Source organism: Bombyx mori, chromosome 25 (assembly GCF_030269925.1).
Source record: "Bombyx mori chromosome 25, ASM3026992v2".
NCBI lineage: Eukaryota > Metazoa > Arthropoda > Insecta > Lepidoptera > Bombycidae > Bombyx > Bombyx mori.
Genome location: NC_085131.1, coordinates 7,129,302 through 7,146,590, shown reverse-complemented (window position 1 = coordinate 7,146,590; position 17,289 = coordinate 7,129,302). Strand labels below are relative to the sequence as shown.

Genomic DNA, 17,289 nt, shown 5'->3' with positions numbered 1-17,289 from the left:
GCGTTATGGGCTAAGTTGCACCTCGAACTTTCGATTGACGAGTTAATTGAGAACTTGTACTTGGAGTGCCCAAAAAATACCGAAAGTGGATGGGGCGGATTCAATAGGATATGCTCAGGACAACGGTAACTTTGCGTTGCCCCGTCGCCCGGGTCGAAGATTTAGTTCGAGGCGATCTCGATAAAGAAGGTCATCGTATTGCGCCGCTTTCTCAAAGAAAATTCTTACTAGCTTAGATTAAAGGCAACACTAAATTATTTTTCTCAAACGAAAACAATTAATATGTGCTTAGAAAATAAAAAAAATACACTACAACTATTTTGAATTTTCAGTCTTACGTCATTAATTGTGCTCTAGTTTTTAAAGCTTTAATAAATATAAATTTTTGTTTCAGTCAATGGCTTATGTGAAGGAGGCCTTTTCGAGTGCCTGCAACATTTGGGAAGCGATTCACAATGATCCGTTTAATTGGAATCTTTTTAAAAGCTTAACTTTTTTCTTTTTAGGATTGAAACTGTTTCATGATATGGCCCGCAATGCAAACAAAATCTAGAATTCTAAATATTTGTTTTATTAATAAAATTAATTACTTGAAAACTTTTATTATGCTTTGTATTAATTCTAATTGATTGAAAGAATTAATATTTTCTCCAATCAAGTACCGTGCTTCGTTAACACAACACAGTAAGTACACACTCATTCGGCATTAGAATTAATTTCCCGTCCTAATGTTTCCCGATTGATTGGCTTATGACATGCCTTTCTTTAAACGAGGCTTGCGGACATGACTCAGCGGCAGGCAGCGACTTGGCTGTGCCCCTGGCGTTACTGACATCCATGAGCGATGACCGGTCACCGTCCTAGCTGAACCCGTCGTTTGCGACGAAGGGCTTGACGAGTAAATTGACCCATAGACACAGCCCACTGAGTTTCTCGCCGGATCTTCTCAGTGGGTCGCGTTTCCGATCCGGCGGTAGACTCTGCGAAGCACTGCCCTTGCTAGGGCCAGTGTTAGCAACACTCCGGTTTGAGCACCATCACGTCTACCTACACGTCAAGGAGAAGCTGAAATAGCCTCTCAAGGCTACCAGCATAGGTAGGGGAAAAAAACGAGCGATGGTAACAGCTCATTATTAAGAGAGCCGTGAGTTCGTAAATAAAAATGATTACAGAATTCCGAACTTATATTCTTAAATAAACGCCTGAACGTTTTCGTTAAATTGTCTTACTGACGGTGTCACCTAAAACACAACAATATGAACACCGCGGCTCATTTTTATAGACGAGATCGAAATTTTATTTTCATTGGGCTAACAGCTTTCCTGTCATGCAGATTTAGCGTCAGAAATGGTTGGGAAGATGGTAAAACCAGTTCAACTTCACGTCTTAACAGCTTCGCATATCATAATAGGCATTTGAGAAATGGAAGAGGTCAAGATAAAAATTAAAACGAGGATTGATCCTTCCTTCCCAACAAGATCTATATTATTATCATTATGTAGCTATCTTTATTGTGGTCTGTTATTTCTTTATAAGAGAGAAATAGCCCCAGTATGTGACAAAAAAAAAATTGTGTGTGTGTGTGTGTGTGTGCAAAAACCAAAACCATTTACGATCAAATCAAAAGAAATGTTAAAAAAAAAATATTTTATATGATATAATATGATACCTACTTCACTGGCTGGTACTGAGGGAATCCCGTAAAACCTTACAACATTATTAATAATAAATCACGAAGATACGCGAACTATGTAGTTAAGAAAAAAAAAAAAATTATGAACTCATTCTTATAGTGAAATCTAGTGGTTTGAAAGTAAAATGCATATAGTAGAGGCCTTTTTGGGAGGATCATACCGCATGTGCTAGTAGTATAAGAAGTGTCGTGGTGTTCTCGACGTCCATGAGTGACATGGCCACATAAGATAAAGTAGGTCATGACTCTATCTTCAATGAAGCTAAATATATAAAAAAATCAAATCCATTGGTTCCTAAATCATGATATATAGTAGCAAACCCTATCGCTTAGTTTGGCCGTATTAATATTCCACATCAGATCGCACAGAAATCCATTTAATTAATAAACGAGTAAATCCTTCAACAAGTCATCATTTGTTTAAGTTGCAAGCCGTCGATCTGGCCTATCTTGTCTTCACATAACAGGTTTCGGAGTTTCAATAACAAATTCTCAAATTTGTTTATGAGCGGACGCGAGCATATCTAGTCCGATATTAGCATTGTAGTTGACGCCAATGGTGCGAATGAGCTTACGAGGAAAATCCTATTGTAGGTTCAGACAAGTCGCGACCACTATAATTGAGGTACGCGTTATACGTAGCTTCTACATAATGTACTAAAATCGATTTCGAGAAAACATTATTTATTGATAACCTTAAGTTTGTGGTCAGCGACAAAGTCAGGATCGGCTAAGTGAGCTATCAGTCGTGCGCTGTGCGTCCGCGGAACCGCTGTATTCTGTACTTTTTATTTATTATTAAATTCAGTTATTTTCGTTTTAAAATGAGAATCCCGTTCGAGAAGATACGAATCATCAGCTGTATACTTGTGGTCGTGTCGTCCAATGTAGTCGGACGTGAGTATGCCTTAATAACTTAAATAAACATCACTAGTTTTTGCCACTACGCTTGGCCTTAATTATAATTAAGTTAAATCAAGAATTTTACAGTTCAACATTTGTGGTAACGTAGGTATTTTAAAAATAGCTTTTATATCATCACTTCCCAAGATAGGTGGTTTTGATAGCAAGCATTATACGGTAAAAGATTTCGTACAATACTTGATTCGGAGTATAAAATCAAGTTGCATGAATATATCACTAAAAATCACCTACACAATTTAAAAGCAATTAGCACCGTAGACAATTCAACGATCCGGCTTGTAGTTAGTTCCACAAGAACATAACGAGCGGTAAGATGATCGCAAAATGCAGATAAAAAACATTGGAGTTCTATCGTTGATGTGTAAAATGTACAGATTATAACGAACCATTTATAGCCGTCAAATGAATTACGCAACTAAAACTATTTTGTGGAAACATTGGAAAACATTATACGGGTATTTATCAATGATCGTTTTGCAAGAATTGTTCACAAGGAAAACGGTTATGTCAAGTTAATGATAACGTTGGGATGTAACGCATGAAATAGCTGCTGTCGAGCAAGATTCTACGTATGTCCTACTGAGTACATAGATAAATTTGCACTGGAGTATATACAAGCACTAATTAAGATTGTGAATTTAAGTGGATCTTACAAAAGAAAAAAATAAGAAATCAAAGTAAATAATATAGTAAATTTATAAAAAAAATTGGCCTCATTTGTACTTTCGTGGTACCTACCAAAATCTTGACCGTTTGTAGAATGGTTTGATTTCACTATTAATGTAATAAAATATTTGCATGTATTATTTTCCTATATCCTAACGTATTGTAGTTAATGCTATCACATTTTTGATCAAAATTACCTAATTTCACACAAGCGCTCAGCTAAATTCAATTATTTGCAAGCGAAAAGCAGCCGTGCATACAATTTTATAATTATATGTTACAATTATTTTTAAATGAAATGTTTAATAATTCTTTCTTGGAAATGTAAGTCTTTTTCAATGGCATGTTCCGGTGATAATTTAAATCGTGGACATCGTGGTAACCATCGCCGTGCTTATTTATTAAATACTTCATACAATACGATTTGAAAGGATTATTAGGATACCAGTTTTCAAACACAAATTGAGTCTTAGACTGTCTCACGTCATAGCCAGCTCCGATAACCGGTTAACTGCAGAGGGTCCGTAAGTTTGTTTACCAGACATTGGGGAAAACACATCGCGATAAGCGCGAATAAATTATCAGAGATCTATAATAAATTTGTTTGGCGATTGTACGTTTTTTTAGCTTGTACATAATATTGTAACATAATCTCATTATTACAGAGAAATGCAACGGCGGTGCCAACTGTATACCTTTAGAAGAATGCACAGACTTGTTCCAGCAACTAAAACAAGGAAATTCGCCTCAGTTAACGAGGTTGCTGCGAGGCCTTCATTGTGGCTTCGAAGATTTGAATTCCCCAAAGGTTTTTATTTATTTATTTATTTCTTAGATGAGTGGACGAGCTCACAGCCCACCTGGTGTTAAGTGGTTACTGGAGCCCATAGACATCTACAACGTAAATGCGCCACCCACCTTGAGATATAAGTTCTAAGGTCTCAGTATAGTTACAACGGCTGCTCCACCCTTCAAACCGAAACGCATTGCTGCTTCAGGGCAGAAATAGGCAGGGTGGTGGTACCTACCCGTGCGACTCACAAGAGGTCCTACCACCAGTAAAAAAAGGTATTGTGATTTTAGCAATTTGCAGCTAAGGGATTTTTATACAGACTTTCGAGGCTCAGCTGTGGGAGGCCGAGGAGTACTTGATAGGAAGCGGTTCTTGTTACTCACAAAAGTGACATGAATAACCCTAATCACGGCAGACAGCCGTGAAGCAGTAATGCGTTCTAGTTTAAAGAGTGGGGCAGCCGTTGTACTTTATAACTGAGACTTAGAACTCATGTCCCAAGGTGAGTGGTGGCACTTCGATTGTTGATGTCCATAGGCTCCGGTAATCACAAACTTATTATTTACAAGTGTACTTCGAAAGTGGGCTTCGAAAGCTAAGTACTTATGCGTCACTCTCGACAGGGGGATGACATACCCCATATTAAGTCAGTACGCGACCAAGCCGCGTTCCTACTCGGTCGACTCTATCCGATAATCTGCAAGCGAAGTAAATTATCCCTTCATAACAAGGTGACACTCTACCAAACTTGCATACGTTCCGTCTTTACCTATGCAAGTGTAGTGTTTGCTCAGGCCGCCTCTCTGCGGTTCATACAATCCCGTTTCTGCCGGATAGCCGTCGGAGCACCGTGGCAAGTGAGGAATGTAGATCTTCACGACGGCCTAAATCTAGAACCGATACGTAGGTATTGTAGAGAAGCGTCAGAACGCCACTTTGAAAAAGCAGCGCGGCACGATAATCCTCTTATCGTGGCCATCGCTAACTACATATCCCATATCCGACCCAGGCGACGGGGCAAAGCAAAGCCGCCGTCCCCCAAAACTTGTCTTGTCGGATCCCCCGGATCCACTCTCGGTGATTTTAGGCTCTTCAAGCACCGGAGTTCGGCGTGGGAATTAGCCCATAGACACAAACACTAGCCCTAGTAAGAGCAGTGCTTCGCTGAATCTACTACCGGATCGGAATCGCGACCTACTTAGACGATCCGGCGAGAAATTAAAAGGAATAAAGCGGGTAAAGGAATCGTGTTTCGGTTTTGTTATAAAGAAAAACCAATCCAATACAACGAAATCTTGTATAACACCAGATCGTATCGTATTACTCATTAATATTCTCAAAATTGTAGTTTGTGACATAATGACGTCATAAATATCATGTAGTATGTAGTACTTTATCCTGTCCGAAAATACTTCAATCACCGACAGTTAGGCGTCTCTAAAGAGTCACGAGAATAGTTTTTTTTTTTTTATTGCTTTGATGGGTGGACGAGCTCACAGCCCACCTGGTGCTAAGTGGTTACTGGAGCCCATAGACATCCACAACGTAAATGCGCCACCCATCTTGAGATATAAGTTCTAAGGTTTCAAGTATAGTTACAACGGCTGCCCCACCCTTCAAACCGAAACGCATTACTGCTTCACGGCAGAAATAGGCAGGGTGGTGGTACCCGCCCGCGCGGACTCACAAGAGGTCCTACCACCAGTAAATAGTGTTCGAATTTAGATTTTCACTGAAGTGTGTTTTTCTGTGGAGAAGAGTGGAAGATTAGGTTTCTATAGCTCAGTTTGTATATTTTTTTAAAGTTTGTAAACAGCGTTATGTATTTTTAATACGCTTTTATTAGCTTCATACGTATGTATGTTTGTAACGGAATCTTTGAACATGATTTTAACCCCCTTCAAAACGTCGGATTAACTCGAAATTAGGTATACTTATTAAGGACCGATGAAAATTCAATATTTAAAAAAAAATTGAAAAATTTAAATTGAACTAAAAAATGAAAAATAAATAGATAATAGTTTAAAAAAACTAACAAAATACGCTTTGATAGAAAATCCAACTAAAAAATAGAAAATAAATTTTAATAAATTAGAATATCAACAAAATAATCTATATCTATACTAATATATAAATCTACAGTGGTTTTTACGGATGTTCCGTTATAACTACTGAACCATGCATCCGATTGACTTGAAACTTGGTATCCATGTAGAAAATACATATACTTAATGGATAGGCTAATATTTATATGAGTGTTGGACTCCCTAATAATAATGACAATAAACAATAATATTAATTTTAAATGCCCAGCGAAGCGGGCGAGTACGGCTAGTAATCTATACATATAAATATAATTAGAGTTTTGTTTTTTGTCTGTTTTTTAATATTGAAATAACCGCTTTTTACTACATGCATATGAATGTTTATACGGTACATACACAAAAATAACATTTTTTACAATTTTTGTCTGTCTGTCTGTCTGTTTGTTCCGGCTAATCTCTGGAACGACTGGACCGATTTTGATAAGACTTTAACTAATAGGTAGCTGATGATATAAGGAGTAACTTAGGCTACTCTTTTTAGACTAGCTTCGCCCAGCGGCGTCACCCGCTGTTATTGTCCTACCGTACCGCGCGCAACATGGCAGGACTCGCCTATCAATAATAAATGTTTCCGAAGCGAAGCGAGGGCGGTTCGCTAGTATATTATAAGAATTAATCGTTAATTCCAGATTTGCTGCCCGCCAGAATTCTTGGCACGGAGGAGTGCTTTCAGCAGTGCCGGCACTAACTCGAATCCTACGTCAATATTACCGAACGAAAAAGTCTGTGGTATCCAAAATAATGACAGAATATTTGGAGGTATACAAACTGAAATCGACGAGCATCCGTGGATGGCGTTATTGAGATACGATAAACGTGAGTTGTGTTTTAAAAACTGATATTTAAATTTTTTAGATCGAACGAGCTCACAGATAGGCACAGATTGGGCACTCATTACAGATAAATACTACTTACTGGTGGTAGGTGAGTCCGCACGGGTAGGTACCACAATCCTAGCAATTGAAGGGTGGGGCAGCCGTTGTAACTATACGGAGACCTTAGAACTTATATCTCATGGTGAGTGGCGCGTTTACGTTGTAGATCTCTATGGGCTCCGGTAACCACTTAACACCAGGTGGACTTTGAACTCGCCCACACATCTAAGCAATAAAAAAACCGGACATACATACCTATTACGTAATAATATCGGGAGTGCGGTTTATTTGAAAATTTTATTATCCTTTAGATTTTACCTATAATAAATTTAAATACTCGATGGTTGCTTTTCCTGCTTTAATTTAACAACTGCTCATTCAATATGGATTGACTTAGTTCCTTACAGCGAAATTATATATGGGTCGGTATATACGTTGACTTGGCGCTATTTACACACATAGTAAGAACCGATGACAATATAATATTATTATTATACTTTAGCTTACTTTCCTGACAAGAATCATCAGAATTGTTCTTTTTTTCTTTCGTATTGTCATCAAAACGTATTTTGTTTCGTTTCTAAGCTATATTTATACATACTTAGACACACATACATACATGTTATTTTGGAAAAGTAATAATTGAATAAAACAACGCCCCGATTAATTCAGTTTATGCCATTCATGATGATACATGTCTATTTGCAACGAATTATTTAATCTGTTTTTGACATATGGAAACTATACACGTAGGTACATAAACAAGCTTTTAAGTTCAAATATGGATTGCATTTTCAAGCCGTCAGCGACCTTGACCTTTCTGTATATGTCTGACATGTTCGTGCGAACGGAAATATTCCAACATAAAGGATTTCTGTAGAAATTATAAGTTTTATTTACGCCTACTATTTTGGTAATTTCCACGGTCCCTTTTTCCTTAGCTACGTGCGTCAAATTGTTTTTTTTTTTCGTTTATTCTTATAGTATTCTTAGTAAATAACTTAATTGGAAAAATTACTAACGGCTTATCTTATCTTATTAATACGTGAGGCAAAAACTTTGTACCCCTTTTTACGAAAATTGCGCGGACGGAGGAGTATGAAATTTTTTACACTTATAGAGAATATAGAGAAGGAGTGTATAATGCTAATATTTTTTTTAAATAATGCATAAAAGATACTTTAAATCAATAAAGAAAACATTACACACACTACCATGTATTTGACACAAACACATACATAAAATATTATACTCTTTGTTTACTGTCAATTGGGAAACTTTTGTTATTGTTTAAAGTCTGTGGTCGAATTGAAAATAGATCAATATTGTTTTCCTTTAATATTATTGTTCTATAGTGCAGTTTTGGCGAATACCGTGATTATATTATCGAAATATAATAGTGTTTGACAATAGAACCATAATAATGTTTAAACTTATAATTTCAATTAATTATAGTCGAATCTCGACTACTGCGGGGCCACTAGTCTTATCTTATTGTTTGTAATGTAGATCGTTGTATCGTCGTGTTTAGCCGCGTTCTCTGTGTACTCACTCTGTCATGGTAACAGTATTTCGGAGATGTATTCTAGTTTAATAAGTAACTTTAATAACCTATATTACGTTTTAGCTCTTGGCTGGGGTTTCTACTGCGGAGGTGTGCTGATCGCCCCGATGTACGTTTTGACTGCCGCACACTGCGTCAAGGGATCGGATCTACCTTCGAGCTGGCAATTGTAAGCTATCAAATATCAATAGAAGTCGTCGTGGCCTAAAGGATAAGACATCCGGTGCATCCGTATGTAGCGATGCACCGGTGTTCGAATCCCGCAAGCGGGTACCAATTTTTCTAATAAAATACGTATTCAACAAATGTTCACGACTGACTTCCACGGTGAAGGAATAACATCGTGTAATAAAAACCAAACCCGCAAAATTATAATTTTCGTAATCACTGGTGGTAGGACCTCTTGGGAGTCCGCACGGGTAGGTACCACCACCCCGCCTATTTCCGCCGTGAAGCAGTAACGCGTTTCGGTTCGAAGGGTGGGGTAGCCATTGTAACATACTAAGACCTTAGAACTTATATCTCAAGGTGGGTGGCGCGTTTATGTTGTAGATGTCTATGGGCTCCAGTAACCACTTAACACCAGGTTGGCTGTGAGCTAGTCCATCCATCCAAGCAATAAAAAGAAAACAAAGGTGGTAAACTTAGTATTTCTAGATTTAACAATATTATTCAAATGGATTCCCCGGTACCAGAGAAATTAATGAAAATCGTCTATAATCTAAAACTTAATAATATAAATTCGTGTATTTCTTCCACATCCCGTCACCCCGTCACCACACGGGAAAATTAAATTAGCGGTAAAAACTCGACAACATACCTTTTTACAGAAAAAAACAGGATGAATTGATAACCTTTTGGAAGTCGGTTAATAATAGGGTTATTTATACAAAACTATTATAAAATGACTAATACATTTTTAAATCCCAAATTGTACCAGGTTAATTGAATTATAAGAAAGGTAATACGTGAGTGATGCATTTAACTTACCCTAAGTGTGCGATGCGCAGACGCCCCCGACTCTTTTGTCCAGAGCTTACGACTCGTGCCGATTACTATGCCAAACTATTTGACATGTTCTTGTTCTTGGTAGGCAGCGGTTTGACTCTGCTCCTGGCATTGCTGAAGTCCATGGGCGACGGTAACCACTTACCATCAGGCGGGCCGTATGCTCGTCTGCCCACAAGGGCTATAAATAAAACGTCAAATTCGAAGCTATCCTTTATTAATATTATAGTTTAAGTGTTATTTTTAAATCGATATTTAAATATTAAATCATCAGATCACAGGTTCGATTGGGCGAATGGAACACGTCTACCGAGACGGACTGCGTGGAGGGCGACTGTAGCGGCCCCGTCCAGGATATACCCGTACAACAAATAATTGCACATGAAAATTATGATCCAAACGACAAAGACCAGCAGAACGATATTGCCCTCTTGAGACTCTCAAGGAATGCGCAGTTCAATGGTATATATTTTTTTACTGCCAATGTAGATATACGAGCATACAGCCCCGATATAAAAGACCTATAAAATACTTAGACTTAGACTTTACTTTAAAAAGACAGAAATAAAAATTTCTATAATGCAGACCAGGGTGTCCAAATTTTGTTTTCATTGAGGCCCAAACAATACGAGACATAAAAACAATTGATATGAGTTTTAACACTTCTCTTTTCTGTCGTAGGCCTCATTAAATTTGCGTTAGCTCAGTGAAATCGCTAAAATTCTGGACAATCAAATAATCGCCGTTATAGGTATTGAGGACTGCGATCGTCTACGGTCCCGATATAAAGATGAAACTTTGCCCATCTGAAGTAGATGAAGCCATCACCGCCCTGATCCCTTTGTATTTTTACCGCAAAGAAATCCCACTTTCTTTTGCATTGAGAAAGTATTTATGTTATGTATGGCCATTTCGATAAAGTGGCACACACAAGAACCCTCTCATCGTGGCCGCTGGTAACTACATAGCAGATCCTGCGGACCAAATGGTTAACAGTCGACGTCACCCAAAACACGTCATCTCGGATCCTCCTGATCCACTAACGGTGCCTTTAGGTACCCCAGGCACCGGTTATCGTTCTCGTCGAACCCGTCGCTTGCGACGAAGGGCTCGGCAAGTAAATTAACCCACAGACACAGCCCACTGAGTTTCTCGCTGGATATTCTCCACTGGTCGCTTTTCCGATCCGGCGGTAGTTTCTGCGAAGCTCTTACTAGGGTTCGTGTTAGCAACATCGTCAGGTTTAAGCCCCGTGAGCTCATCTACTAGCCCGGCGACACTGACATGGTCTCTCTAGACCATCATCTTAGGTAGGTAGAAAAAAAAAAGTTACGATGTTATGTACTCAATACAGTCAAAACGACCCCGGTTATTGAAAGCGGTAAACATAAAGGAGCGTAAACGTCACCCAACATAACACAATACGGGGGTAAAATATCGAAAGTCCCAGAATAAAGACTATTGTGCCCTAAAAAAAATAACTGAGAGGGGTTTGTTTGGTCATTCATATTTAATTTTTATATTTCAGATTTCGTAAGTCCCATTTGCCTACCGACAAGCAACGAGTTGAGGCAGAATGAATTTGAAAGTGACTATATGGAAGTAGCCGGATGGGGAAAAACTGAAACACGTTAGTAATGTCGAAGTTATCACTATAAATGTTTGGAAGGTTTTTTTTTATTGACGGACAGACTAGTTCTCGGTCCACTTGATGGACTGATTATCCCAGCCCATGGACATCAAAAAGCTAAGGCGCTATTGAGCGCTACCTACTTATAGTAATGAGGTGCAAAACTCAATAGTATATAGATTAGAATGTACATATACTTTGCAATAGAAACAGTTAGGATATAATAACAAAATAAAAGCCTGAGACAGGAAAATATGAGCAAAATAACGTATTTGAGAACAGAATACTGCTTCTATTGATAAGGGAATGCAGTAGTGGCTTAAGATGATTGAGTTCGCAGGCCCGTATCCCTTGATGAATAGTCGAAGGACTTGTAGGAGTATAGGAATTCCCTAATTTTCTATAAGCCAACTATTGTTTCCCTTGCGATCTTCTGTACTTTATAATACATTGGATCCGTTAGGTTAATTGTCCTTAAATTTGACAGAGAGCTACAATATCTACGAGCAAGAAGGGATCTACGATACTAGGCCACCAGGTGGGCCACATTATATCGAGGCTTTATTCCTCTAGGATTATAAGATAATATTAATCAGACTCCTAATCTAGCATGTCTATATATATCGCTATATTTTGGCATGAATCTTTCTTCATACTTCAAGTTTATATTCTAAAAGTTTCAAAATATTAATATTATTCTTTTATCCAACGCTAAGCCTAAGTCTAGTCTTTGCACGAGCTTGGTGCTGCTGCTGAAGAATACACTGAATACACCGTTCTAATGGTAATCAATGATATTACAGGATCCGAATCTGATGTGAAACTAAAGGTTCGAGTGCCTATAGTGAACAGAGAGGAGTGTGCTAACGTATATAGCAACGTGGATCGGCGCGTGACTAATAAACAAATATGCGCTGGCGGCTTGGCGGGCAGAGACTCCTGCCGAGGAGACTCAGGAGGCGCGCTAATGGGCCAATCGCCTAAGGCCAATAATTGGTACGTTTTCGGGGTGGTTTCCTACGGACCTTCGCCCTGTGGCACCGAAGGCTGGCCAGGTGTCTACACCAGAGTCGGATCTTTTATGGATTGGATTCTTTCCAAACTCGAACAGTAATGACGATATATACCTAAGTACTTTGGTATTAACAAACTGTGAGTTTCGGTGAAGAAAACGGTCGTAGTGATGTGAATCTGTAATTAGCGTGTAGTTTACAATCAGTGCCATGAAATTGTCGTCTTTTTTATTGTACGATGACGTGGAACATAATTCCTCGCAACGTAGGTTGTGGATAACATTTAAGTCCGCCAGTCTGGGTCATGAAAATTCTTGAAGGTCGGCGCTATTCGAGACATAATCGCAGATTTGTACAGTGTGCTTAGTGCCAGTTTTTTAACGTTCTCGATAGCGTAAAAGTTAACCCAATTTTGTATGCAGTTGGAACAGCGCCCCTAGCGGCAAACGTAGGCTAATATGAGCTAACTTTTACGCTATCGAGAACGTTAAAAAACTCGCACTAAGCACACAGATGTCAACGAACTGTGACGTTATGCTAAATGTGTTTACGTGATTGGGACTGAGCGAAATGAATCTACCTAAATAAATTTTGGAAATTCGTTAGTTTTAAAATCAATGCAGTATATTTCTGGTTTTATTGTAGACAGTATAAAGTTTAAATTAGACAAAACTAGTTCGTAAAAAACGGGTTTTACCATAACAATAAACGTCGTTCATCATAGTAATATTAAATTATTAGACTCAGTGTTCGAAAATAGATTTCCTGAATAATATTTCACATTAACTATTTACGTTTTAAATTATTTATGTGGTTTTCCTTATGTCAATCAAGTTTTTTTTTGTTTGCTAAAATGTACATAACTAAGATTTTAAATAATAAAAAAGCAATTACTTATATTTATTATGTACTCGTTCGCCAAATTCATTTGTTATTTTAGGCTGGTTGATATTCCAATTAAGTCTCAGTAAAAATCACAGTGTATTTTTATTAGTGTCATAAAAAAACTTAAAGCGGAACCATAAGCAGCCATTATCAACAGTCCGGATGCTATATTGAATAATAAAATTGAAATAAAACAAAACACATTATTGTATACTACAAAAATTTTATTTTTAATAAAGTATAAATATATCAATAAATGTTTATTAAACCTAAATCAATCTTCTTTTTTTTTAAACTATAAAGCAAAACTGTAAGGAATGTAACTTTATTTTGCAATTTGAGAATGTAACGAATTAAATATTAGTTTTGTATTAAAATAGTTGGCACTCATTTTGGGTCTCTCAGATCTAGGAATAACAATGTATAGATAGATTTATATACATTAATTTTTTGGTTTTTATTAGAATATTGGGAAGACCGATAGGCGCTCCAAAATTCGTCTGAGAATACGATCGAGATAAAAGCGAAGGCATTAGTCATTGTGGAGTTGTGTGCTAGGACAGCAAAAAAATGAGATTTTTTTCTTCTTTTTTATAGTATATTTCAGTTCAAGAGTTCACGGTTCATCTGGCCTTAAATGGTTACCAAAGACCATATATATCATATTGTGAATATCGCCACCCAACTTGAGGCTTGAGGTTTGATTTTCAGTACATGATGTTATTTAACCATCATCATTGGAAAAACATGACCCTGCCAGCGTGTTTTGAGCATGGGCATAGTGTCATTGTTCAGTACTATTATAGCCAAGCGCCTTGTCCTTATAGGCCACAACAACTTATATGGAGAAAATTAAAATGAGTAAAATTCTGTTATTTGATGCATATTTGCATTATTTAGTTTTTGTCGGTATTTGAATACTATTCTAAGAAGATAGAACAAGCTGGAGCTAAGAACAAGTGGAATTCGTGGCGTCTAAAAGATTAAATATATGCGATAAATTAATACATAAACTTATAATCAAATATATGCGTTGAGAATGTCGTAGTTTAATCGAAAGAAGGTTTTTGTGGATAATTAATATTTACTGAATTAGACCTAAATATTTTTTAAGCTATTGCATAGCTTTTATCGCGGGCTTTGAGCGCGGCGACCGAATCAAGAAATTCCGTAACGAAAATAAAACCTAACACCCCCACTCCGCCTACCATGTAGCTCGCGTAACATTCATACGTTGCGCTTGTGTAGTATTAGTGAAAAAGCGCGCGGCCTGACGTCGCACTGTATGCGCATCATGAAAAGTCTGCCCATTTTGTTAATGTTTATAAATATAGTGTGGTCTTATTTTATTATTGTTTTAATATTAAATTATTATTGGCTAATTATAATTGCCGAAGTTGATAAAAAATGCTATGCAATAGCTTTACCGCGGCAGTCCCCGAGTGCCACACGTGTTTTTAATTTTTACGTCACAAGTAAACCCTTCAAAACCATCAAAATCATATTGGTTAACTGTCAACTGTTCAATCACTGTGTTCTCAGCATACGGCTTCTGTTACGTATTATACAAAAATATCGTGATACACGAAATTAGGAGCAACTACAAAAGCCACGTATATATAAAAGATATTACACCTTTCAAACAGGCATGTATTTACGTAAGGTGCTTTGTATTAGAAATTTATACCTACCTGTGAAACCTCTAAATACACTATACTAAAAACAAGTTTGCAGATTCGATTTTTACAAAATAGTGTTTATTTTCCTTTTCCCTGGCAGATATTCGTTAATATTATTGTGTGTTGAGTTAACGCATTTACTGTGGAGTCTTGTCCACTAGCCACTAGTACTAGGGAAGCTTGGATCATCATTAGTAAAGAAAATTTGATTGTCAAACATACATTGCTACACAATGTACATTTACAGCTTTGTTATTTTATAAAATACTACATTCTCAACGCTAATTACTAAGATCTGACTTAAATATTTTATAACTCACGATAAAATATTAATAAGAACATAATCAATACAATTTTGTGCTTATTTTAAAACAGCTGCTAAATATGTGAAACTGATTGTATGTTAAAAAAATATTATTAGGTACGGTTAAAATAACATTCATGGTTCATTTCTACTTTAATCTGTCCATATTACAGATAATTAAGTTCTGGAACGATAACCATTGTGTGCATTAGAAAAATAAACGCAAAACAATAAATAATATAATAAAAAAATACTGTAACATTTGTACTCATTAGAGTGCTTTTATATATGTAATATTTTCTTGTTTTCCTATTCTTATTTTATTAAAAGATTACCAAATTATAATCAGTATTCTTATAAATATGTATAAAAACAACAAACATCCGCATTATTAAAATCACAAAATATGCATAAATGGAATGATACAGCTTGAGTTTACAAACTGGAATAAGTATTTTTAAAATTTGGGGCACAATTGTTAATACTAAGTCTTGTTATGGTAATGTCCTATACAGGAAATGATATATAACACAAAAATGCTCATTTAAAAAAAAAATTTTAAGAGATTCACAATTATGATTTGAGACAATATAATACTTGCGTGTAATATAAATAAAATAGAGATTATGAAGCAGCTACAATTTCAACAGGAATGTTTTCTGGTACCTGATCCTCGCGTTCGGGTTCTACATTCTGCTCATTGATCCAAGGTTCATCAGTTCCATTAACTTTAGGCCCATCAGTGATTATTTCGTGAAGTTTCTCACCAAATTCGGAGTCTATTTCAGATATTTTATTGACAAATCTGTCCTGTTCTTCCCGAGACCAAGTTGGAAACCATTCATTGAATAGTTTGATCTGAAATCAGAATTGAGTTCCTATAAATGTAGTGTAGAAATAAATCATCTATAAATATTATAAATATTGCATTAGTTAAATATTTATATATATTTTAAAAAAAAGAGGACCACCAAATAGTAACTCAAATGCAATGATAAGTAAAGTCACTTTTTAAGTGAAATATATTATGTATTAGTTAGTACAATGGCCTAACAAGCATAACAGTTATTGTTATATTTTTGTCTATTAATCTTTTTTGTTACTTAGGTAAGTAGACAAGTTCAGGGTTTAGCTATGTTTTTTCACAACAAGTAGTCATAGAGTGTTGCCCAGCACTAGCTACAAGGTGAATTGTTAAATGGTGAATAGGTTAAGTTAAAAATGTAAAAAAATATATGTTCATGATGAAAAATTTACTCACTCGACACTGAAATAGGCTGACCGGTTTATCTTGACAAGTCATATTTGCCATGGTAGCGGCCAATTGTTCAGGGTTATCAGATCGTGATGCAGCAAGTACCGGCAAAAAATCTTCACGCTGTAGTTCACTAAACTCTCCAAACCATTGTAAAAGGTATCGCAATTGAGCTTCAGAGGTTAGGCCTTGCGCAGACATCCTTGGGGTTATTATCCGAGGCTCAGCTAAAAATTACAAATTAAGGGTTTACCACAATCTAAATACCATCTATTGATAATAAATAATTATATATGGTTATAATATTAGTTTGATGTAGTTTATTTGATCATACTGAATATAAAGCAGTTGTACGAGATTTGCCATTAATATCATTCAACCTTGATATCTATCTAATAATTTTTGGGCCTCAATAAATTCTATGAACATAATTTGATGAGGAAAATGTGGTGATCAACCAAAGGTTACTTATGGGTTAAGTTAATATTTCTAGCTAGTAAAATTTCGAATTTCAATGGAAATGAAACATAAAATTCCACAACATGTATTAGTGGTATAGCTCAGTAGGTGGTGGCATTTATGTTGTAGTGTTTGCACTCCAGCAAATACCATACACATCCACACACACCAAATAGATTAAAATCATAATCAATTATCTTCACAATAAAAATTAATAAACGAAATATAGAATTAATATTTGTTTCGTGACCTACTTACTAGTTGGAGGTGCGGGAAAACAAATGCAATTGATTAGAAGAGCCATTTAAAAAAAAAAAAAAACAGATATAAAATTTAACAGGAGACCCACTCGGCCCGCTCTGTAATGATTGAATGAAAACTATTATACTTTCTAAATAATATTAACTCATTTTGCATACCAAGGTCAACCACCTAT

At 36.4% G+C, this 17,289-nt stretch overlaps 2 protein-coding genes across 3 annotated transcripts in view; one reads left to right on the top strand and one right to left on the bottom strand.

Moving 5' to 3' along the window:
* BAEE (BzArgOEtase) overlaps positions 1–13,430 on the top strand; it is a 24,452-nt gene extending 11,022 nt beyond the window's left edge. The window contains 8 exon segments of one of the 2 annotated variants that reach the window (NM_001043379.1): positions 2,452–2,590; positions 3,949–4,091; positions 6,811–6,997; positions 8,684–8,789; positions 9,903–10,090; positions 11,157–11,258; positions 12,062–12,602; positions 12,750–13,430. In NM_001043379.1, coding sequence (NP_001036844.1) covers positions 2,518–2,590; positions 3,949–4,091; positions 6,811–6,997; positions 8,684–8,789; positions 9,903–10,090; positions 11,157–11,258; positions 12,062–12,372 — 1,110 coding nt within the window. In that variant the 5' untranslated portion in view covers positions 2,452–2,517 and the 3' untranslated portion in view covers positions 12,373–12,602; positions 12,750–13,430. 2 annotated transcript variants of the gene reach the window in all.
* On the bottom strand, positions 13,360–17,289 carry LOC101738916 (uncharacterized protein C14orf119). Its single transcript, XM_012689490.4, has 3 exons — positions 17,112–17,289; positions 16,401–16,621; positions 13,360–15,997 (listed from the first exon to the last, which is right to left on the bottom strand). Exons 1-3 carry the CDS (start codon positions 17,155–17,157, stop codon positions 15,764–15,766), a joined length of 501 nt encoding a protein of 166 aa, XP_012544944.2. The 5' UTR covers positions 17,158–17,289; the 3' UTR covers positions 13,360–15,763.

What these genes read in the sequence shown, in the direction of transcription:
- LOC101738916 (XM_012689490.4), bottom strand. Translation starts at nt 17,157, where the DNA reads ATGGCTCTTCTAATCAATTGCATTTGTTTTCCCGCACCTCCAACTA. An exon ending in TTTTCCCGCACCTCCAACTA is followed by an intron (nt 16,622 to 17,111) that starts GTAAGTAGGTCA and finishes TGTAATTTTTAG; the next exon opens with CTGAGCCTCGGATAATAACC. An exon ending in TCAGCCTATTTCAGTGTCGA is followed by an intron (nt 15,998 to 16,400) that starts GTGAGTAAATTT and finishes TTCTGATTTCAG; the next exon opens with ATCAAACTATTCAATGAATG.